The sequence below is a fragment of the Perna viridis genome, chromosome 12, assembly GCF_037379345.1.
Source record: "Perna viridis isolate PV_CMFRI_1.1 ecotype Kerala chromosome 12, ASM3737934v1, whole genome shotgun sequence".
NCBI lineage: Eukaryota > Metazoa > Mollusca > Bivalvia > Mytilida > Mytilidae > Perna > Perna viridis.
The window spans coordinates 10,240,067-10,258,409 of NC_142456.1; the positions used below are offsets into that span (position 1 = coordinate 10,240,067).

The 18,343-nt window shown below is 34.7% G+C and overlaps 2 protein-coding genes across 3 annotated transcripts; one reads left to right on the forward strand and one right to left on the reverse strand.

The window, feature by feature from the left end:
* Nucleotides 1-1,517: 1,517 nt before the first annotated feature.
* On the reverse strand, nucleotides 1,518-5,662 carry LOC148601147 (uncharacterized). Of its 2 annotated transcripts, none has more exons than XM_088555385.1 (6): nucleotides 5,528-5,662; nucleotides 5,049-5,100; nucleotides 4,385-4,554; nucleotides 3,267-3,488; nucleotides 2,620-2,741; nucleotides 1,518-1,739 (listed from the first exon to the last, which is right to left on the reverse strand). In XM_088555385.1, exons 2-6 carry the CDS (start codon nucleotides 5,084-5,086, stop codon nucleotides 1,533-1,535), a joined length of 759 nt encoding a protein of 252 aa, XP_088411511.1. In that variant the 5' UTR covers nucleotides 5,087-5,100; nucleotides 5,528-5,662; the 3' UTR covers nucleotides 1,518-1,532. The 2 variants fall into 2 exon arrangements, with proteins under 2 accessions (XP_088411511.1, XP_088411512.1); XM_088555386.1 differs by lacking the exon at nucleotides 5,528-5,662 and adding an exon at nucleotides 5,395-5,463.
* Nucleotides 5,663-7,958: 2,296 nt separating this feature from the next.
* Nucleotides 7,959-15,396, forward strand: LOC148601148 (inactive C-alpha-formylglycine-generating enzyme 2-like). The gene is made up of 8 exons (XM_088555384.1): nucleotides 7,959-8,105; nucleotides 9,985-10,156; nucleotides 10,678-10,819; nucleotides 12,763-12,913; nucleotides 13,232-13,287; nucleotides 13,794-13,878; nucleotides 14,601-14,763; nucleotides 15,023-15,396. Exons 1-8 carry the CDS (start codon nucleotides 8,036-8,038, stop codon nucleotides 15,243-15,245), a joined length of 1,062 nt encoding a protein of 353 aa, XP_088411510.1. The 5' UTR covers nucleotides 7,959-8,035; the 3' UTR covers nucleotides 15,246-15,396.
* Nucleotides 15,397-18,343: the final 2,947 nt, after the last annotated feature.

Consider the following 18,343-nt stretch of genomic DNA (forward strand, 5'->3'; position numbering starts at 1 on the left):
AGGTTTTTCAAGGATAATATCACCAGTTGATCACTTTGGGAACAGAGATTTTATATCGAATAATCGATGAGTGTTTGATCTGTTAATTAAATTAATCGTGTTCGGTTTGTGATTGATTATAAACTTTTTATTTCAGACAAGAATAGATTTGACGTTCCATACCAGTTATGATAAAGACATGTAAATCTGTAAATGAGTTTTATGTATATTGACTATTTCTTATGTAACCGTACATGTACATATAAAGAAGTGCACATATGCATCTATATACATGTTACATATGGTATCTCGATAATATCACAATATAAATGTTAAAACAAAAATCTAACTCACATTTATAAAGACACGTGATCAAAATGGTCGAAGTATGGAAGGGTATTGCCCCAGATAATTGAAGCAATGGCATCAATAAGCAACGGATATAAAAAAAAATAACGCTAAACTAATAAATGTTAATGCAAATGATAAACACTGACACATACACACAAACAAACAAACAAACAAACAGCATAGAAGAGAAGTCCTGCCAACACAATGTTCCACCAAATTGTATAAGATGCAGTTACATGTATATTGTTTATAAATGCATATGTAGACTTGTAGACATGTAGACCTATAGACCTGTAGACCTATAGATTGATTGATTTATTGTTGGGATTTAACGCCCGAGCAGCAATATTTCAGCTATATTCAGGCGATGAACATGAAATGGATGATAAACGAACAGGAAATGATGATAAAATGACAAAATGGAATGGGACACAAGGATAATGGGGTCGACAAATTTTGATTGCCACTGGAAATAGGGAGAGGTGGGTAGAGTCGGGCAATTTAGCCTCTTGTGGCGGAGCCCTATGGTTCCTTCTCCGAGAGAATACCACAAAAGAGTTCTTTAACGTGGGAGGAACGTGGCATTTTCCCAACACGTTGCATCACTATGGTTTGCGGTCAGGTTTCCTACATTACGGCCCGACAACCCCATCATGTAAAATGCCAGGGTTACCCCATTCCACCACTTGGGGCACACAACCCAGTTGCTCTGTGGGCAGAGCGCCTTAGCCCTCGGCAGGTTTCTGAGCACTACTTAGTCGCCTTTTACGACAAGCTTAGCGCTACTGAGGGTCTGTTCTTTTGAAACCCGGACACGGACGGAGCGTAGACCTGTAGACCTATAGACGTGTAGACCGGAAGATCTATAGACATTTAGACCTGCAGACCTGTAGACCTGTAGACCTATGGACCTGTATACATGTAGACCTGCAGACCTGTAGTACTGTAGACCTATAGACCTGTAGACCTACATGTATGGACCTGCATACCTGTAGACCATAGAGCTGTAGACCTATACTCAAAACAGAAAAGTCAGGACAGAAAACTGAACCCATAGAAAAAAAACAGTGAATATAACAAACATTTGAATACCTAAAACCCACACCCTCATTTCAAGCAATCAAGGCTGAAATATTTAGAAGTGGAACCAGATGCAGCAATGGAACAACAAAAGAGTAATAAACTAATGATTTCTTGAACATTTATTTTCCCAAGATGGTAAATGGATCAGTTATATTGTATAGAACTTCAACCAGTAGCGAAGCTTTTGCATTGTTTGTCATCGCTGCATGAACTTTGACGTCACCAAGGTTACGGTGCATCCAATGTCCACCACTTGATACCTCTTGGAAATCATTGTCGTATAATAGCTTGAACGTAGCTTCCGATGCAGTTTCTCCCCTACCAATCTAGATATATTGATGAAAACATTGCTTTAAAGTTTAATGTGGATAGTTGGAAACATCATAAAAATTAAAACGCACTCTATATTATTTGACATTGTTTGATGCGCCGTCTACAAGTAAATACCTATAAGTGCAGATACTGCCAATGGTAAATACTCGTGATTCAGAAGAAAAAAACAACGCACAAAAGATCATTTTAGATCTACAAACGCCATATTTAACGTAACTATACGTATAGTCTTTTCTGCAAACAGATCTGTATTTTGTACATTTAAAATTTGGAAAAAAACATGCAGTCATCTGCCAGTAAAATCGACCAAAGAGAGAAACCGATATATAGCTCTAGCAAAATGGCAGAACCATGTACAGTCTATATAATTTTATTTAATTTTAATTTTATTTTATTTCATTTTATTTAAAAACTGCAACAAGCGAATAGAAAACAAATATAATGTGATCTATAACTGTTTCTTAATCAGAAATAAAAGTGAAGTATGTGGTTTTTGACATGCACGAATCACTTTATAATGCTCCTATTTGACACTATATTTTATCTCTCATAGTTGAACTAATTAAACATTGCAGTACATTGATATCATAATGTCGAAAATAACCGGGTATTTCTACACGATACATGCTCATGCTGTATAAATTGCAGAATAAGTATTATAATAACCATCAACAGACATTAATATATGAATCTCTTATTTCTTATTGATACGATTGACTTTTGTCTTAAATTGATATAATTGATGTTGTATTAAAAAAAAGACGTAATCGGCTTCCACTTAAGCACTACCGGATATTAATTGTTACGTATGTATTCAATAGTATGGACGGTTATATTATAACAAAGTTTGGCTTGCCAAACGCTTTAGAATACCTTAATATTTAAACGGTTCGAGTTAATACCATAGACAAATGGAACAGACCACATGACTTCAATTTGTACGTCGGTGCCCTCAATAGTGTAAGTCAGAATACCAGCAGTACCAAATGTAGCATCTGAAACAAAAAAAAATATTAAAATAAACCGCAGCCATATTATTGACTATACAGCTATGAAGCTGATACTGTTCTTGTATCAGAATAATCCAAGGTGAGCGATGCCTTTCGTATAAGAAATACATCCACCAATGAATTGATTCCGTTAAGTCTATAAAGACATTTTATTTGTTTTTTAATGATAACGATATCGTGGTACATTTTAACTCAATTTCTGGAGGAAAAAGACTGAAGTACGCCCTCAATCGTACAGAAAATTGATACCGGAGATCACCAAAGTCAGCTTACAATGTATGCCCCATCTATTTACAAGCACACATTGAATTTGAAATCAATCCATTTATTGAGAACAAAGATAATTAAGACGAGGCTTGGGTGGACAAGGTGATTCCAATATACTTGTTCGTTGTTTGTAGTGCATTGTTCGAATGAACAGTATTAGAGAAAACTTCTCGCATAGTAACTGCAAAGTTTTATACCGTCGAGAAAATTGAAAGAAACCATAGTTCGTAGACTTAAACTCACAGTTGGTTTTCTCAAATGTAAATATCCCTGCTTCTCCTGCTGGTATAACACGTGGGAGTGGGTTCTTGATTATACCACTATCGAGATACCACGTGGGTTCAGTCAACTTCCGGTTTCCATTATTAGATAGTCCAATCACACATACTCTGGAAAGGTCTATTTGTTCTGCTATTCCTTTAAGTAGTCCAAACCCAGCCGTTGCAGCGGAAATGATGCCTACAACTTGATAAATAGACGTACTAACATGAAACTACATGTACATGTATGTCGTATTACCTCAGATTGAAAATTATGTTTGTTTGTTTGTTTGTTGGGGTTAAACGTCCGAGCAGCAATATTTCAGCTATATTCAGACAATGAACATGAAATGGATGATAAAATGAACATGAAATGAAAAAAAAGGATGGGTCGACAAATTTTGATTGCCACTGGAAAAAGGGGGGATGGGTAAGGTCGGGCAATTTAGCCTCCTGTGGCGGAACGCAAAGGTTCCTACTCCTATCGAATACCACAGCAGAGTTCTTTAACGTGCGAGGAACGTGGCATCTTTCCCAACACGGTGCACCACTATGGTTTGCGGTCAGGTTTTCCGTATTACAGCCTAACAACCCCAGCATGCAACACGCCAGGGGTACCCCATTCCACCACCTGGGACACACATCCCAGTTGCTCTGTGGGCAGAGCGCCTAGCCCCCGGCTAGGTTTCTGAGCACTATTTAGTCGCCTTATACGACAAGCTTAGCGCTGCTGCAGGCCTATTCTTTTAACACCCGGACCTGCACGGGGCGATTGAAAATTAAAAAGTATTGTTGTGTATTTCTATAAAGTCGAGAATTCGAACGATCATGGATTTATAAAAATGCTACTATATAATATCAAATCTCGATGCTTACATACATATATATAGAACATTCCAAACTTTGGTTGGGATAATCATGCTATACAACTGGTTGATTATATAGCTGAATGTAGTTATTCTCGTTAAATGTTTCAAATTGCTTAATATGGTATGCACCTTCTGTACTCGACCGGTCAACCAACATGTATGCCGTATACCATAAGAAACGAAATGATATAAAAAACATGTAAGCTGTAAAATTGCTTAAACATATAATTACCCCTTTTCTGTGGTACTCCATGGTATGTTAGATTTCGGAACCCTTCGTTAGTTTCAAAAAGGTTTCCGAAGTCAACGTTTTCTACATCCGCCGCGCGTGCAGCATCTTCTAGATGGAGAACATCATCGTCTTGATTTTGGGAGAGAAAGAGTGTTCCTTCGAACACACTCCTACAAATTAAAAATCAAAATGAATACGTAATAGCCTGATCTACACCTTTTAGATTGACCGAAAAATTTAACTTTTACAATATCTTCACCTTCCGTTTCACGCTTATTCTAGTTAAAAACGGTAGCTACAGATATACTAATACATTTGTATGATGGCATTATTGGTGTATATGTAATGAAATAATTGAAGATCTGTATGTTTCTGCTGCAAAGATCTAAATTTTCTAATATAGCACTCTTAATCACGATAAGGAATTAATGATCAGAAGCTTGAAATGTAAATTAATTTACAAATTTTCAGTATTCCAGTTGAAGTCTCGAATTGATTTGACAATTTGCGTACTACTACTTTCTTCTCTGACTGTTCGACATGTTTTTAAATTGAAAGATCACATGTAGATAGTTTTACCAAGTAATATCTATGATTTGGTTTGACGATTTAATTATCCTGTTCATTTGTGTAAGCTTTCATACGTGTACAAAAACTAACTTACAAAATCAAGACAGCGGTGAAAACCAGTGATTGCACCATCCTTCTTTAAAACACTTAAATAAAGATGAAAAAGACAAAAATGCAAATATTCATTGAAATTTGTCAGAAAAAAAACAACATTGAAACGTGTATCAACATAAAATAGTAGTTTAGTTTCAGCGCATAAGGCATCAACGACATATTTTATAAAATGTTCTCATCTTAAAATGCTTACAATTGAAATATTGAATATGGACGCATAACTGCACGTACTTAATGCACCTCCAACCAATAATTACATAAATTGAAGAAGAAATTTTTAAAACTAGAGACCGAAATAACATCGTAATTAGAAAAAATGTACACACACACACACACAAGAGGCGATGGAACAATCCGGACGTGCTAAAACCTGGACAGTTAATGCGATATACATGTAGCATGTATGATCTTAAGTAATCTTCGTCCTCCATTGTTTACATGTATAAAACTAATTCTTACCTTTTCCAATCCCGTAAGAATGACTAAGAAGTACTTCCAGTTCTCAGAGCGATAAGAATATACCATGTCTGGAAAACATGGTCGTCTGATTATTTTAAAAATATACGAACACTTTTATACACTGAACATTCTGTTCAATTGTTTGTAAAGAAAACATATTTTCCTATAGCTTGACGAGGGGATATTTTCCGAGGCATTTTAGAATCGTGAATGTATAACGCTTAACGGATATGATTTACACTAAAATCAAACATGACCTCTGACTTTCAACGAGATATTTGAAAGATAAGAAATGCACCAAGATACTCAGTAACACTTAATGATTAGCTACATGTATTTTTTATTATCGGAGGCCTAGGTCCACATGTACGTCTGAAGTGTAATAGAATCAACTGAGGAATATTACACTGGCAGTCACTACATGTCTACACCAAGCATGTGGGATATAAAGGAAAAAAATGGTGACGACTGGTTTGCTCGTGGTCAGATTGGATGACAAGCCCTTGTCATACACTGTAGGTTTTAGCAGTAACTATTGAGTTTAACAAACGTGCATTCATAGAAAAACAGAAATCACCACTCAAATTTCAACACAAGCACAATTTGTTCACTCCTTGGGATGTAGGTACTAGGCTGGAGCGAACACACGTACATAACGTTAAAAGATCAGGATTTCATAGCTCCCGGTTTCATAAATATGTAGTTACATATATACATATGTATAATTAGTTTAGGTTTACAAGGTTCTTTTTACGTTTTATTTTTACATTTATGTACCTATTTCAAAGAACTCAAACATTTGTTAGGCATACATGTATCCAAACAAACCCAAACCCAAAATGTCCCAGATGAAGTTGGTGGTATATCTATAGTATGTATATATATTGTTATTAAAGGGGTATGTTAAAAGATATCAAAATCAGCCCCAAACGTGAGTGTTTCAAATAAATTTAATAATTGAATAATTCACTTGTCGAATACATGCCTTCATTGAAAACAAAGATAGGTGTTAATGCATGAGTAATCAAGGGAACCAAGGTTATAGCGGTAATCAAAAGAATGTAATTCAGGGACAAAGACCAGACATGGAAAACAGACATACACAACAAAGAACATAACGTAACTAAAATCATACATGTGCATGTGACTTATTATTGTGATGCACTAGAATTGTAAAAGGAAATAAAGCAAAATTAGAAAATTTAGTCAAATTGAATTAAAATCACGTGTTTCATTAGACATTTTCATTTTTTCATGTAGAAAATATAGAGCGCAATTGTCAGACTCTTCGATATTTACACAAAAAAGCAATCTGTATCATCACAACTCCTAACAAAAGATTTTGTTGTTCAAAGCTTGTACTCTGAATTTTTGGATTAAAAAACTAACCAAAGTTCTCTTATTTTTGTAAAAATTCTTTGAAAACTGGGTAGAAGCTGAATTGTGTGCCCTCACTGTGACTAAATTAAGACACAACACTGGTATTTACTTCACAATAGGATTCGAACAGTGCTGTAGCATAAGAATATGAAAATAGTAACTTTCAAATTGAAATTTCAGCAAAATAGTAGGCCTGAAAGTAGTGTTGGTGAATCTACCCATTAAAGTGCAAACTTCCATCCATTCTTGTAGAAAAGTTATTTGTCAAAGAAAAAAACAAAAGTCGAATCTATTAACAAAATGAATCCATACATTAACTTTCAAAAGCAAATTATGGTACAAAAATATTTGCAGAGAATTGCTTACCAAACCATGTACTTGATACTGGTATTTTGGTTATTTGCGCAAGGATAATGGCGTCGTCACTAACCTGTGTCTAAATAAGAATGAGTCACTGTTCTAAAATAAATTTACCGGTTACTAATTTGCAGCTTTATACTATGATGCGCAAAATGATCAACAGACTCTTTGATTCAATGTTTCAGGACAAGAGTAAGCAAGATTTAGTCAGTGAATATGAAATACGTATACATGTACTTTGTAGGATGTAACGTGCAAAAAGGTGGCGACAATATTACACTACAAGTATAATAGTCTATCGTACAAAATGCGTTACATCTCAGTTATCGAATTGTTGAATATAAGATGCAACTTTTTTTCACAAATTGTTTCGCTTAACTTTATTTATATATAATACTTCTTTAAATCTTAATTTTACAAATACTCTGTTGAACATGCAGTTTTCATTTACATGAATATTTAATCTAATTATTATTTCTACATTTAAATGTATTTTCCTTCGATTCGATTTACATTTTGTATAATCCACTAAGACATTTAGGAATCGATAAAGTTAAGTTTAAACTCATCTTTTTCGACTAGACTCATCTAATAAAGGTCCTATCATAAACCCAATACATATTTGTAAACGTGTAATTCGTTACGTCGAAAACGTCGATATTTCATTCAATATAAGTAGCATCCATTGTACACCATAGCCACGTGGTCCAGCTAGAGTAACAGCTGGAGTCACTATTGACCGTCTTCATCTTTTTTCCGTCCCTTAATATGGCGTACATAGGTTTAAATGTAATATTTGTTTTATTATTATTTATCATAGAAATATTGGCAAAGAAAGGTAAGACAAACAGTTTTAATTTAAATAGCTTAACCTGATATTTACAGTTAAAAACGGTTAAAATGTGCGCTTCATTAGAATGATTTACCCAAAGGTAATCCTATTACGCGGTTTTTGCATTTACACATGTACATATATTGATCAGTAAAAACCAAGGAAAAAGAAAAAAACGGAGATTTTTTTAACATTTTACATAAATGAGAGAAATATTTATCGTTTGCTTGTTTGTTTGTTGGGGTTTAACGTCCGAGAAATATTTACGGAGCAACTTTAATAACAGAAGGTTTCACTTATTTAAGAGAAAGATAATGTGTCAACGTACTTAGGGTACTATTGCTTATTTCTCGCGTTAATTAAAAAAGAGGGAGATTATTTTAAAATCTGTATATCAACCGGTACGCGACAGGACTTCAAGACAAATGCAAGATCTGCTCGTACGAATCTTATGTGACTAAGACAAACTAGATTTGAGAGAAGAGAGTTGGCGTAATAAGAATTTTCTGTAAAATAATTGACTAGTGCAAAATTTATGTGTGGCGGGTTAGATTGTTTTTATATTCCCTAATTTACGTGGCGACTGCCATTATACATGTGTACATGTACAAGATGAACATATGAATGTAAAGATTCTGTGAAAATTTGACATCAAACTTGAAGTCGTTTCTATACAATATTGCAAATAAGCAAAAGGCACTTGTCAAAATTTTCTGAAAATGCAAACACAACGAAAACACTTAGGAAAGATGGACAAATAACATATCCACGCAGTGGCAGATTCTGGGAAAGAGTGCAGGGGGTTGGCACCCCTCCTTTTTATTGGAAAATTTGTCAATTTTGTACATAATGTATGTAAAATTGACAAAAAAGGAAAATAATGTCCCCTCCTTTCCAAAGTGTCTTGATACGCCCATGCTATGCATGTATGTATTGACCTGTATATGCATGATGTTGTGCTTATTACAATGTACATACCTCAAGCAATGATGATGTATAATCATGATTATGCTATTCGTGTATTTCATGTACGTATAACAAGGCTAGCAATAATGGCGATTCGATATTAAATAAAACTACAAGTCTTCAATCAAAATGTAACAATTTACAAGTAAATACAGCTTGGTGTATTTTTAGAAAAAAAATAATTGTAATATCCACCAACACGTTGCTAATCCTTCCATCGTGTTTTGTCTAAGCTCAATGGTATCCATCGGCATGTGCCTAAATGATCTTGAACTTTGCAAAACATAAAATCACGTTGAGCTGCATACATACATGTACTAGGTACTTGTACATTTGTATATATACAGTTTGTTTGTTGTTGGGGTTTAACGTCCGAGCAGCAATATTTCAGCTATATTCAGACAATGAACATGAAATGGATGATAAAATGAACATGAAATGAAAAAAAAGGATGGGTCACAAGGATAATAGGGTCGACAAATTTTGATTGCCACTGGAAAAAGGGAGATGGGTAAGGTCGGGCAATTTAGCCTCCTGTGGCGGAGCGCAAAGGTTCCTACTCCTATCGAATACCACAGCAGGGTTCTTTAACGTGCGAGGAACGTGGCATCTTTCCCAACACGGTGCACCACTATGGTTTGCGGTCAGGTTTTCCGTATTATAGCCTGACAACCCCAGCATGTAACACGCCAGGGGTACCCCATTCCACCACCTGGGGCACACATCCCAGTTGCTCTGTGGGCAGAGCGCCTAGCCCCCGGCTAGGTTTCTGAGCACTATTTAGTCGCCTTTTACGACAAGCTTAGCGCTGCTGCAGGCCTATTCTTTTAACACCCGGACCTGCACGGGGCGTATATATACAGAGGGATGTGGCAACTGAAAACACAGTGATATGCTTGATTTTTTAAATACTTTTCAGGGTTAAATCTTGACTATTATGAGAGATACAACATTATGAAAGTTTTACAAGGCGGAAAATTTCTGAAAGGAACAAATGATCCGAAATCGGAGACGGGAGAGTACCCGATACAAGTCCGGGAAGTTCAGCCGTTTTATATTGATGTTTTTCCTGTAACTAATGCTCAATTTTTGTAAGTGTGCATTTTATATAATTTGTACGCGTAGCTTCGTGACTTTATTTGAAATGTATTCTAGACATAGTTCCAATCTTAACATATCATAATAGAAACTCGAAAATTATTGTTTTTGTTCAAGATCGCCTTACTGTCACACTTCTTCAATCGGATGCATTTTCCATAATGCACCTTAACAATATATCCCCTGTAAACATCTTTCAACCACCCTCAGAGTAATAAAGCTATCGTTTCATCCCCGCTTGGTCATATCTTCCACTTTTAGGTATTCTTAACACTTTCTGATATACATGTTCACATAATATTCAGTCGTAGTATAAATGGCTTTGAACGAAAATTTGATTGGAGTTCGAAGTTATATACAAATCACTTACTATGCAGTTCCATTTATTGATCTAGATGAAACGGCCTACAGTATCATTTGAATCTATTTGTTCGAAATGCAAGCCATTCAGTTGTTTAGTATTTTCTGTTTGGATAATATTCGTGATGTTAATATTTTCCGGTTTTATTTGTAGAAAATTTAAGCAAGTGAAAGGTGGATTTAGAACCGATGCAGAGTTGAATGGATATTCCTGGGTGTTGAGATCGTTTCTGAATTCAACTAAGAACAGAAAAGGGGGAGACTGGATTGAAGTGAAAGATGCTACTTGGGAAAAGGTACATGTAATAAGAGAGCATCTATTTTAAGGGTGATATTTAAAATATCCAAGATATTTGTTATACCTAATCATTGGACATGTATATTAATGATTTCTGAGCGTAAAATATTGCGCACAATTTTTAATGTGTAATTCCGATTTTTAGTGCGTATTTCATTTATCTGTTCAATTTAGCAAAATCTGGTGCATGTTTGAAATCATAGTGCAGAATGTAAACTTTGAGTGCGGAATAAACATCACATTTTATTTCAACGCTTATGACGAGAACAGCATGCCATAATAAAATATATATTTACTTTATTTCTTCTTATGCAGAGATTTTTTCACATGAATAAAGGAAGGGAAAAGCGATTATCATTACATGAATTACATAAAAATGTACTTATTACATGTATCAGAAAGAAAATTAATGAAAGCGAATCGCTGAAAGTTACACAGCAGGTGGTCAACAATGTCCTTTATGAAAGTTTTGCACAGTCTGAAGGTATACTGTACGCAAATTCTACTGAAAAAGTCAAGTTCATCAATTTCTAGTTCGAAATCAGTATTGTAGGAGAGTAACAGAAATTAAACGTTAATTGGTTCAGACTGTCTAGGTATACGTTAAACTGAATTGGTTTAATTTCGCTGTGTATACGTCTGAATAGGTTAAAATTCTCGTCGCTTGATAGCCTCGAATCTTTTTATCTGATCCCTGACAATAGCTGACCATGCTTTCTTTGATGGAAATTTACCATTGTCCATGAATGTAGCACGGTGTTCTGTCGTATCATATTTATGAGCTAGTTCAAGTTGGGTTTTAGTGCATTTATATTTAGGTCACCATAATCCTTGTAGGCAATGCATTCGATTTTAGTCCACATATTCTTCCAAAGAAAAATAACTTGCATTTATCAATGTAACACGCGATGCTGAACCAACCTAACAGACTTGTACACTTGTCCGAACGTGTTCGTTTCGGGAGTCCTTGTTGTAACGTTTTACATGCGAATTTATGTGACCGTTCGAGCATCTCGATTTCAGATTGAGTTAAGCTACTCCAAGGTTCACACCCATACAAGGCTTGTATGTAACACCATTGTTGTACTATCTTTGAACAAGTCAGTGGGTTTACAATTGACGGGTGAATTCCAAAGTTCAAACAGACAACACGGATGAGCGTAAAGACCGACAGGCATTGGAAGTTTTGTTCTCTAAAAGTATCCAAACATGTTTAGAAGAATTAACTAAGGATATTGTGTCACAATAAAATGTCAGTTTGTTTGAAGCATTACGGGGATTAACACCATAATGTAAAACTTGACTTTTCGAGGGAGAGAATTTAAACACCCATATAGTGCTATAATGTTCACATAAATCTATGAGATTTTGCATTTCGTGTTCGTTTGATGATATCACAGCTACAGTTGTATATCGTCAGCTTGCACAGAGGTACCGACACAAATGTCAAGTAACATAGCACCGCTTTTTGACCGGTAAATATCATGAAGTAGATCCTTAACGTAAACAAGGTAAAATAGAGCTGACAAAACACTACCTGGACTAAAAACTGGGAGCATGACATGCAATTTCGTACTTGAAAAGTTACATGTATGAAGACACTCACCAACTTCCTGTATTCGTTTCGATTCGTTTGTTAGCGCATTGGAGTTGAATTCCTACCCTTGTGATGCTCTGTTTTATGTAATTATAATACTCTGAATGAATGAATGAATTCCAGGCCTTCGATGCAGATTGGAAGGAATTCAAATTCAGGTTGATATTTTTGGGATATATAATTTGTCTAAAATTAAGTGTTAGTAATATTATTTTCCAATTGTAGGAGAAGGGAGGGAACAGTCCCCCAAACCCTGCGTAAAACCAACTCCCTAGTAACTAGGGTTAATAGCGGAGTTCATGGCATTTATATACCAGTATAGAATCAACGTGTTTTTCTTTCAGCCAGAAGGTCCAGGCACAACAATAATGGACCGCCTTGAATATCCTGTAGTCCATGTCAGTCAAAGGGATGCGAAAGCTTTCTGTGAATATTACAAGAAAAGACTTCCCGATGAACAAGAATGGGAATTCGCTGCTAGAGGTGGCCTGTACGGTACGATAATTTTACTAAATATCTCTAACATAAGAAAAGCATCGGATTAGCGTCTATCCCTTTCTATGTTTTTTTTAAAGATATGCAAAATCCATTTGCACGTACAATGTACATGTATAACATACACAATTTGAACATAATGAAAATAGTGTATTGCAATATTATTGACTGTGGAATTAGTTAACTACAAAATGTAGGCTATCGTTCAACTGCCATTTTCAGTTCAGATTCATGTAACAATGACAAAAATGGGATACAGTTTACCTTGTAGTTTCAGAATTTAGATAACTATATAGTCTTCGTCTTTATTTTCTTTAGGAAAAGACTATCCCTGGGGAGACAGGTATCAAAAAGGCAGAGCAAATCTCTGGCAGGTAATCAAGGTGTACTAAATAAGACAATAATGAAATACGATTTTTTAACCAAAAAGACAGAAGACGATACGTCTAAGTACCCGCCGTGCTTACAAAATAAAACATGAAAGTATCCAGTTTCTATCATGATTCAAATATCCTCATGAATACGCTACATGTTCTGGATAATATCATTAGTAATAAGGGAAGTAAACCTAACCACAATTCTAGTAAGTACAATCCATTCACGTATTATTTATATATGTATGCATCATGTTTCTTTTAAGAGAACTTCGTCGCACATGTACGTCAATTTCTGAAATTAAAAAACGAATACATGAAATCTTGATAAGTCGTTTTTTTGCAAAGCATAGTCCGCCTTGCTAAAGCTGACCTTTTGTGTTCATGGAACTTTAATTGTTATAAGAATAATAGAAATCTACACGTGTTAATATCATGTACACTTACATGTCTCATGTCTCGAAGGGTTGTTTATACTTTAGTAAGTATTGTCATATTTTACACAGGGTAAATTTCCCGATGGAAACACGAAAGCTGACAACTGGGCGGGAGTTTCACCAGTCGACGCATTTAAGCCACAAAATGATTTTGGTTAGTATTAATTCTGATCTGTTGTAACACTGTCATTGAAATTCATATAATATTGTATTGTAAGTCGAGGTATGTTTATCTGCCCTCATCAAATGGAATGTAAACATTGATTTTATTTGAAATTTTACTATTAAAATCCAATCATGCAATATGTACTTGTATTGTGTGCACATGTTTGGGACGTTCATAATCATTTTGTATGCAGACGTTTTACTTTTATATTCATACCAGTGACGGATCCTGAGGGTGCAGGAGGTTGGTATTCCTTCCTATTGGACAATTTGGTATTTACATATATAAAATTGACAAAAAGGGTAAATAATGTCCTAGCACCCCCTATTTCTGACGAACCCCAACTAACACCCCTCCATTTCAAAGTGTCTGGATCCGCCCCTTTTATACAGTCGTTAAAATTGAATATTGTTCAAATAGGATCAATAAATTGAAGAAAAACTTATCCAGAAAACCAAATTATTTCCGCAAATTTCGTGAGCAGGCAACAATCGCAAAAATAAATCTCCACGAATAAGTCCCTACATTTTTGAATGCATGTTAGACTGAATGCACGAATAAATATCCGCGAAGAAAGTTAGCTTGATTTAATAATCTTTTTTTCTGAAACCGATAACATGACATGACTTGTGTGTAATATAGATATATCGTATTTTAGTGAGCATTTAAATCACTTTTTTTTTAATTATATTATGATCTTTTTATTTTAGGTCTGTATGATGTTCAGGGGAACGTCTGGGAGTGGACATCAGAAAGATATTACGAAAGAGTAGTACCACGTGACGAGCAGCCAAGAATGTTTACGGTCAAAGGATGTTCATTCGTGGATACTAGAGATGGAAAATTTAATAGTGTAGTTCGTGTATCACAAAGGTAGGGCAAAACATGTATACATTTTGTACATTTACATTTGTATCTAGCCCTTTGCACTTTTGCGCAGTGCCTCTTGACCATAATTAAAAAAAGATTATTAGATTCCATGATTTAGAAACAGTGATTTTAATTGCCGTTTAAAAAAAAGAAAAGGAAAGAATGCACTATTCCAATATGTTGAATGATTTTTCTACAATTACTTAATGGTAATCAGTTTGAAGTTTACGGATTTTGAAAAAAAAAACCCTTTTTTTTCTAGAATGGGATACGAACCAAGATATACGGCACAAAATGTTGGATTTCGATGTGTAAAAGACGCAAAACATTATTGGAAAAGACCAAAACCACCACCGAAAAAGGAAGTGCATGTTAAACAAAGACCACCGGGTCCGAGGAGACATTTAAGATCGGAGATGGCTGACCCAGATTTAGCACAAAAAATTAGGAACGAGATAAAAAAGAGAAGGAAAGAAGAATTATGATGGCCAGACAGAATAGGATAGTTACTGTACTTAAACTGCTGTGTGTACTTAGCCTGACTGTACTTAAACTTTAATGTGTAATATACTTCAAAAATTGTATTAAGTATTGCTTTGATAGGTTTTAAAATAAATATTCCGTATTATCTAGGAATCATTGCTGTTCTTTTTTTTAATGACCTGGTCTTGCATTTCCCCTAATGTTTTAAGCCGACATGCAATGTTATGTACAAATGTCTGTCTGTGCGCCCCTCGTAAACTTATCGCACCGTAACTTACGAAAGCTTTGTTCGAAATATGTCAATCTTCACACAGTTGTTATGATGATCTAGTGATCTGTATACTTTTTGGATAAAATTAGATAAACAGTGTCAGGGTAATAGGACTTTTATATAACCATTTAAAAAAGTGAATGAAACGATTTTACATGAAACGCTATATTTTAAATGTGACTGGTTTGATTTTACAGAATGTGTTTTTCATATTTCGACGTGTATCTTTAAAATGCCTTATCTTACTTGCTTCAAACTTTAAACAGCGGTTTGTTAAAACGATCTCCAAGTCAGTAAACCTCCAAAAAAATAATATTTGTTTGTTTGTTTGTTGGAGTTTAACGTCCGAGTAGCAATATTTCAGCTATATTCAGTCGACCAAAAAAAAATAATAAGGTGGTCTTTTACATGTCGGGTAGTATCGTGAGAATGCCTTTTTGAATTTCTTAAAATTATTTAATTTTGAGAATGGTTTTTATTTATTCACCAGAGCTAGTCAGATATTAAAAACTACCAACACAGTCTTTTCGGTGACATTTTGAGACCTTCACTTCAAATTTTACGACAGTGGTCATCTCAGTACAAAAGTATACGACAAACCGTTAACGAGACGATTTTGATATTTAAATGAGAAAGTACGTTTTTTGGGGGGGGATCGGCCCTGTTGCAGTTTTTCTTAATTCTATGCTGAAACTACCCCAGAGGTATGTATTTATAGATATATATTTCTTTTTACATTTGTTTTCTTTTTATGTTAAAGTTGAAAAATTAAGTACATTTCCGCGTTTTCCAAGTCCGGAGCCGATTTTGATCTTATTTTACCACTTGTTGGTTCATAATGAGAATACATGTGTGTGAGAAAAGTTACTAATAGACTGGCGAGTAACTTTCATAATAGGATGCATGTGATCAATCAACAAGGCATTTTACATGTAATTTTACAGGGCTGTTTATATGTATGTCAAAATGTACAATGTATTTTCTCCTTACTATACTATATATGGAATGCTGAACTGATTTGAATGTGTCCGTAACCACTTCTTGACCTGACCTTGATGACGTATGATCCACACGCGCAGGCTTCTATTCAAAATTTGTGATTGCACAAGATTTGGTTAGATCGGTATAAGAATATTAATTTCATCTTGAACTTGACGCATCTTCCCCAGAAAGACTTCTTTTGAAGCTCGTATTAAGGATATAATGATTTTTTTATTGTATTTACAGAAATCAAAGTAGCCAGTCGCGAAAATCTTACAATTAACCACGCGTTTCTTCCTTGGTTAATCGAATCACGAAGATAAATGCACGCTAAAATTGCCGAATTTACAGTATTATTTTTTATTTCCACTTATATAGTGTTCATATCTTCTGTAAAAGTACTATGTTTAACTATTGACAATTTTATGTGGTGAATAAACTGCAGATAATAAACTGTTATTGAAGCGGAGGATAAACTCACCATTTGAAATTCCTGTTCCTAGTTCGGTGTTTCCCAAATTTCCGATTTTCTTATATTGCCATTTGTTATACGGACTTTCCTTTTGACTATTGCCTATATAGATTTTATCAGTTCGGTAATTTTGTTATACCTTAATTCATTGCTAAAGACTTAACAGCGTTGATCTTTAGGTCTGTGCACTTTTCCTAATTTCCATGAGCTGAAATATTGCAGCTCGGGCGTTAAACCCCAAAAATCAATCATGCATTTTCACGAGTAACGGCAGCTGTTCAGTTTGCTCAATATGGGGACAGGAGTATCATGCGCACGTGTCACAGCTGATTATATCTGGTTCACACAAATGCATGTACATCGGATAAATTTCTTGCGTGCGTAGGAAGCATTGCATAAGCGAGATTCTCCCGATCGTATGGTGTATTTGATATTCTTTATCGTTCATGTAGATGGCGGTTAAAATTGAAATTCATGCGTAAATAAAGAAGCAGATGAACTAATTTTAGCATCTATGCTTCTGCATTAAAAGCATGTACAATGCATACTTAATATGCTATTGAAAGAATCATAAATTGCCTGATCAAATACTGTGGTTAAAAAAACGAGTCATTCCTGAATTTATGATGTTGCTGAATTCTTCGAACATCTTAAAAATATGTTTATCACCATATACATGTACAATGTGCATGATTACTATAATCTTAAATAATCTTTTTTAAAGTTAAGTTGCTTTCTAGAATCTATATGACTGATGTAAAAATATTTAAAATTTTATTATTAATCTGTATGTCCCTATACATGTATGTGAGGGCGAAAAAAAAACCATCTAAAACACGAATATCTCGAAGTCAATCATTTACGTGAAAGATACATGTACATGAATCGAACTATGATTTATTTATAACACACGTTGTTTTGATTTAATAGGTCAAATTATTAAAATAAATAAATACATGTTCTCCAAAAGTGTTTGCCAGTCACTGTGTTGCCAGTAGGCGCTCTGATCGGCAACTTGCTGCATGACACTTTAACTTTTATTCCTAGATCCGTCCCAACAATTCAAAATTCATTACTATTAAATGAAGTATTATAGCAAGACCTCATGAACGAGATTTACTCGAAATATTCAACCACTATATATACAAATTGAGTGTCTCTCTGGAATCAGCTGATTCAAATATTCCTCAATATTAACTATCTGCCTCAAGTTTCTGCTGCTTATCGAATAAGTTCAATGCAAAATTATGGTTTTAACATCATATTTTAACCTCCACCTGATTGCAGAGAAAAATGGTACTTAAAAACAGATAAATTCTGATAGCAATAATTCTATTATACCAATGCTTTTATCTTTTTTTGATAGTTTCAGTTAA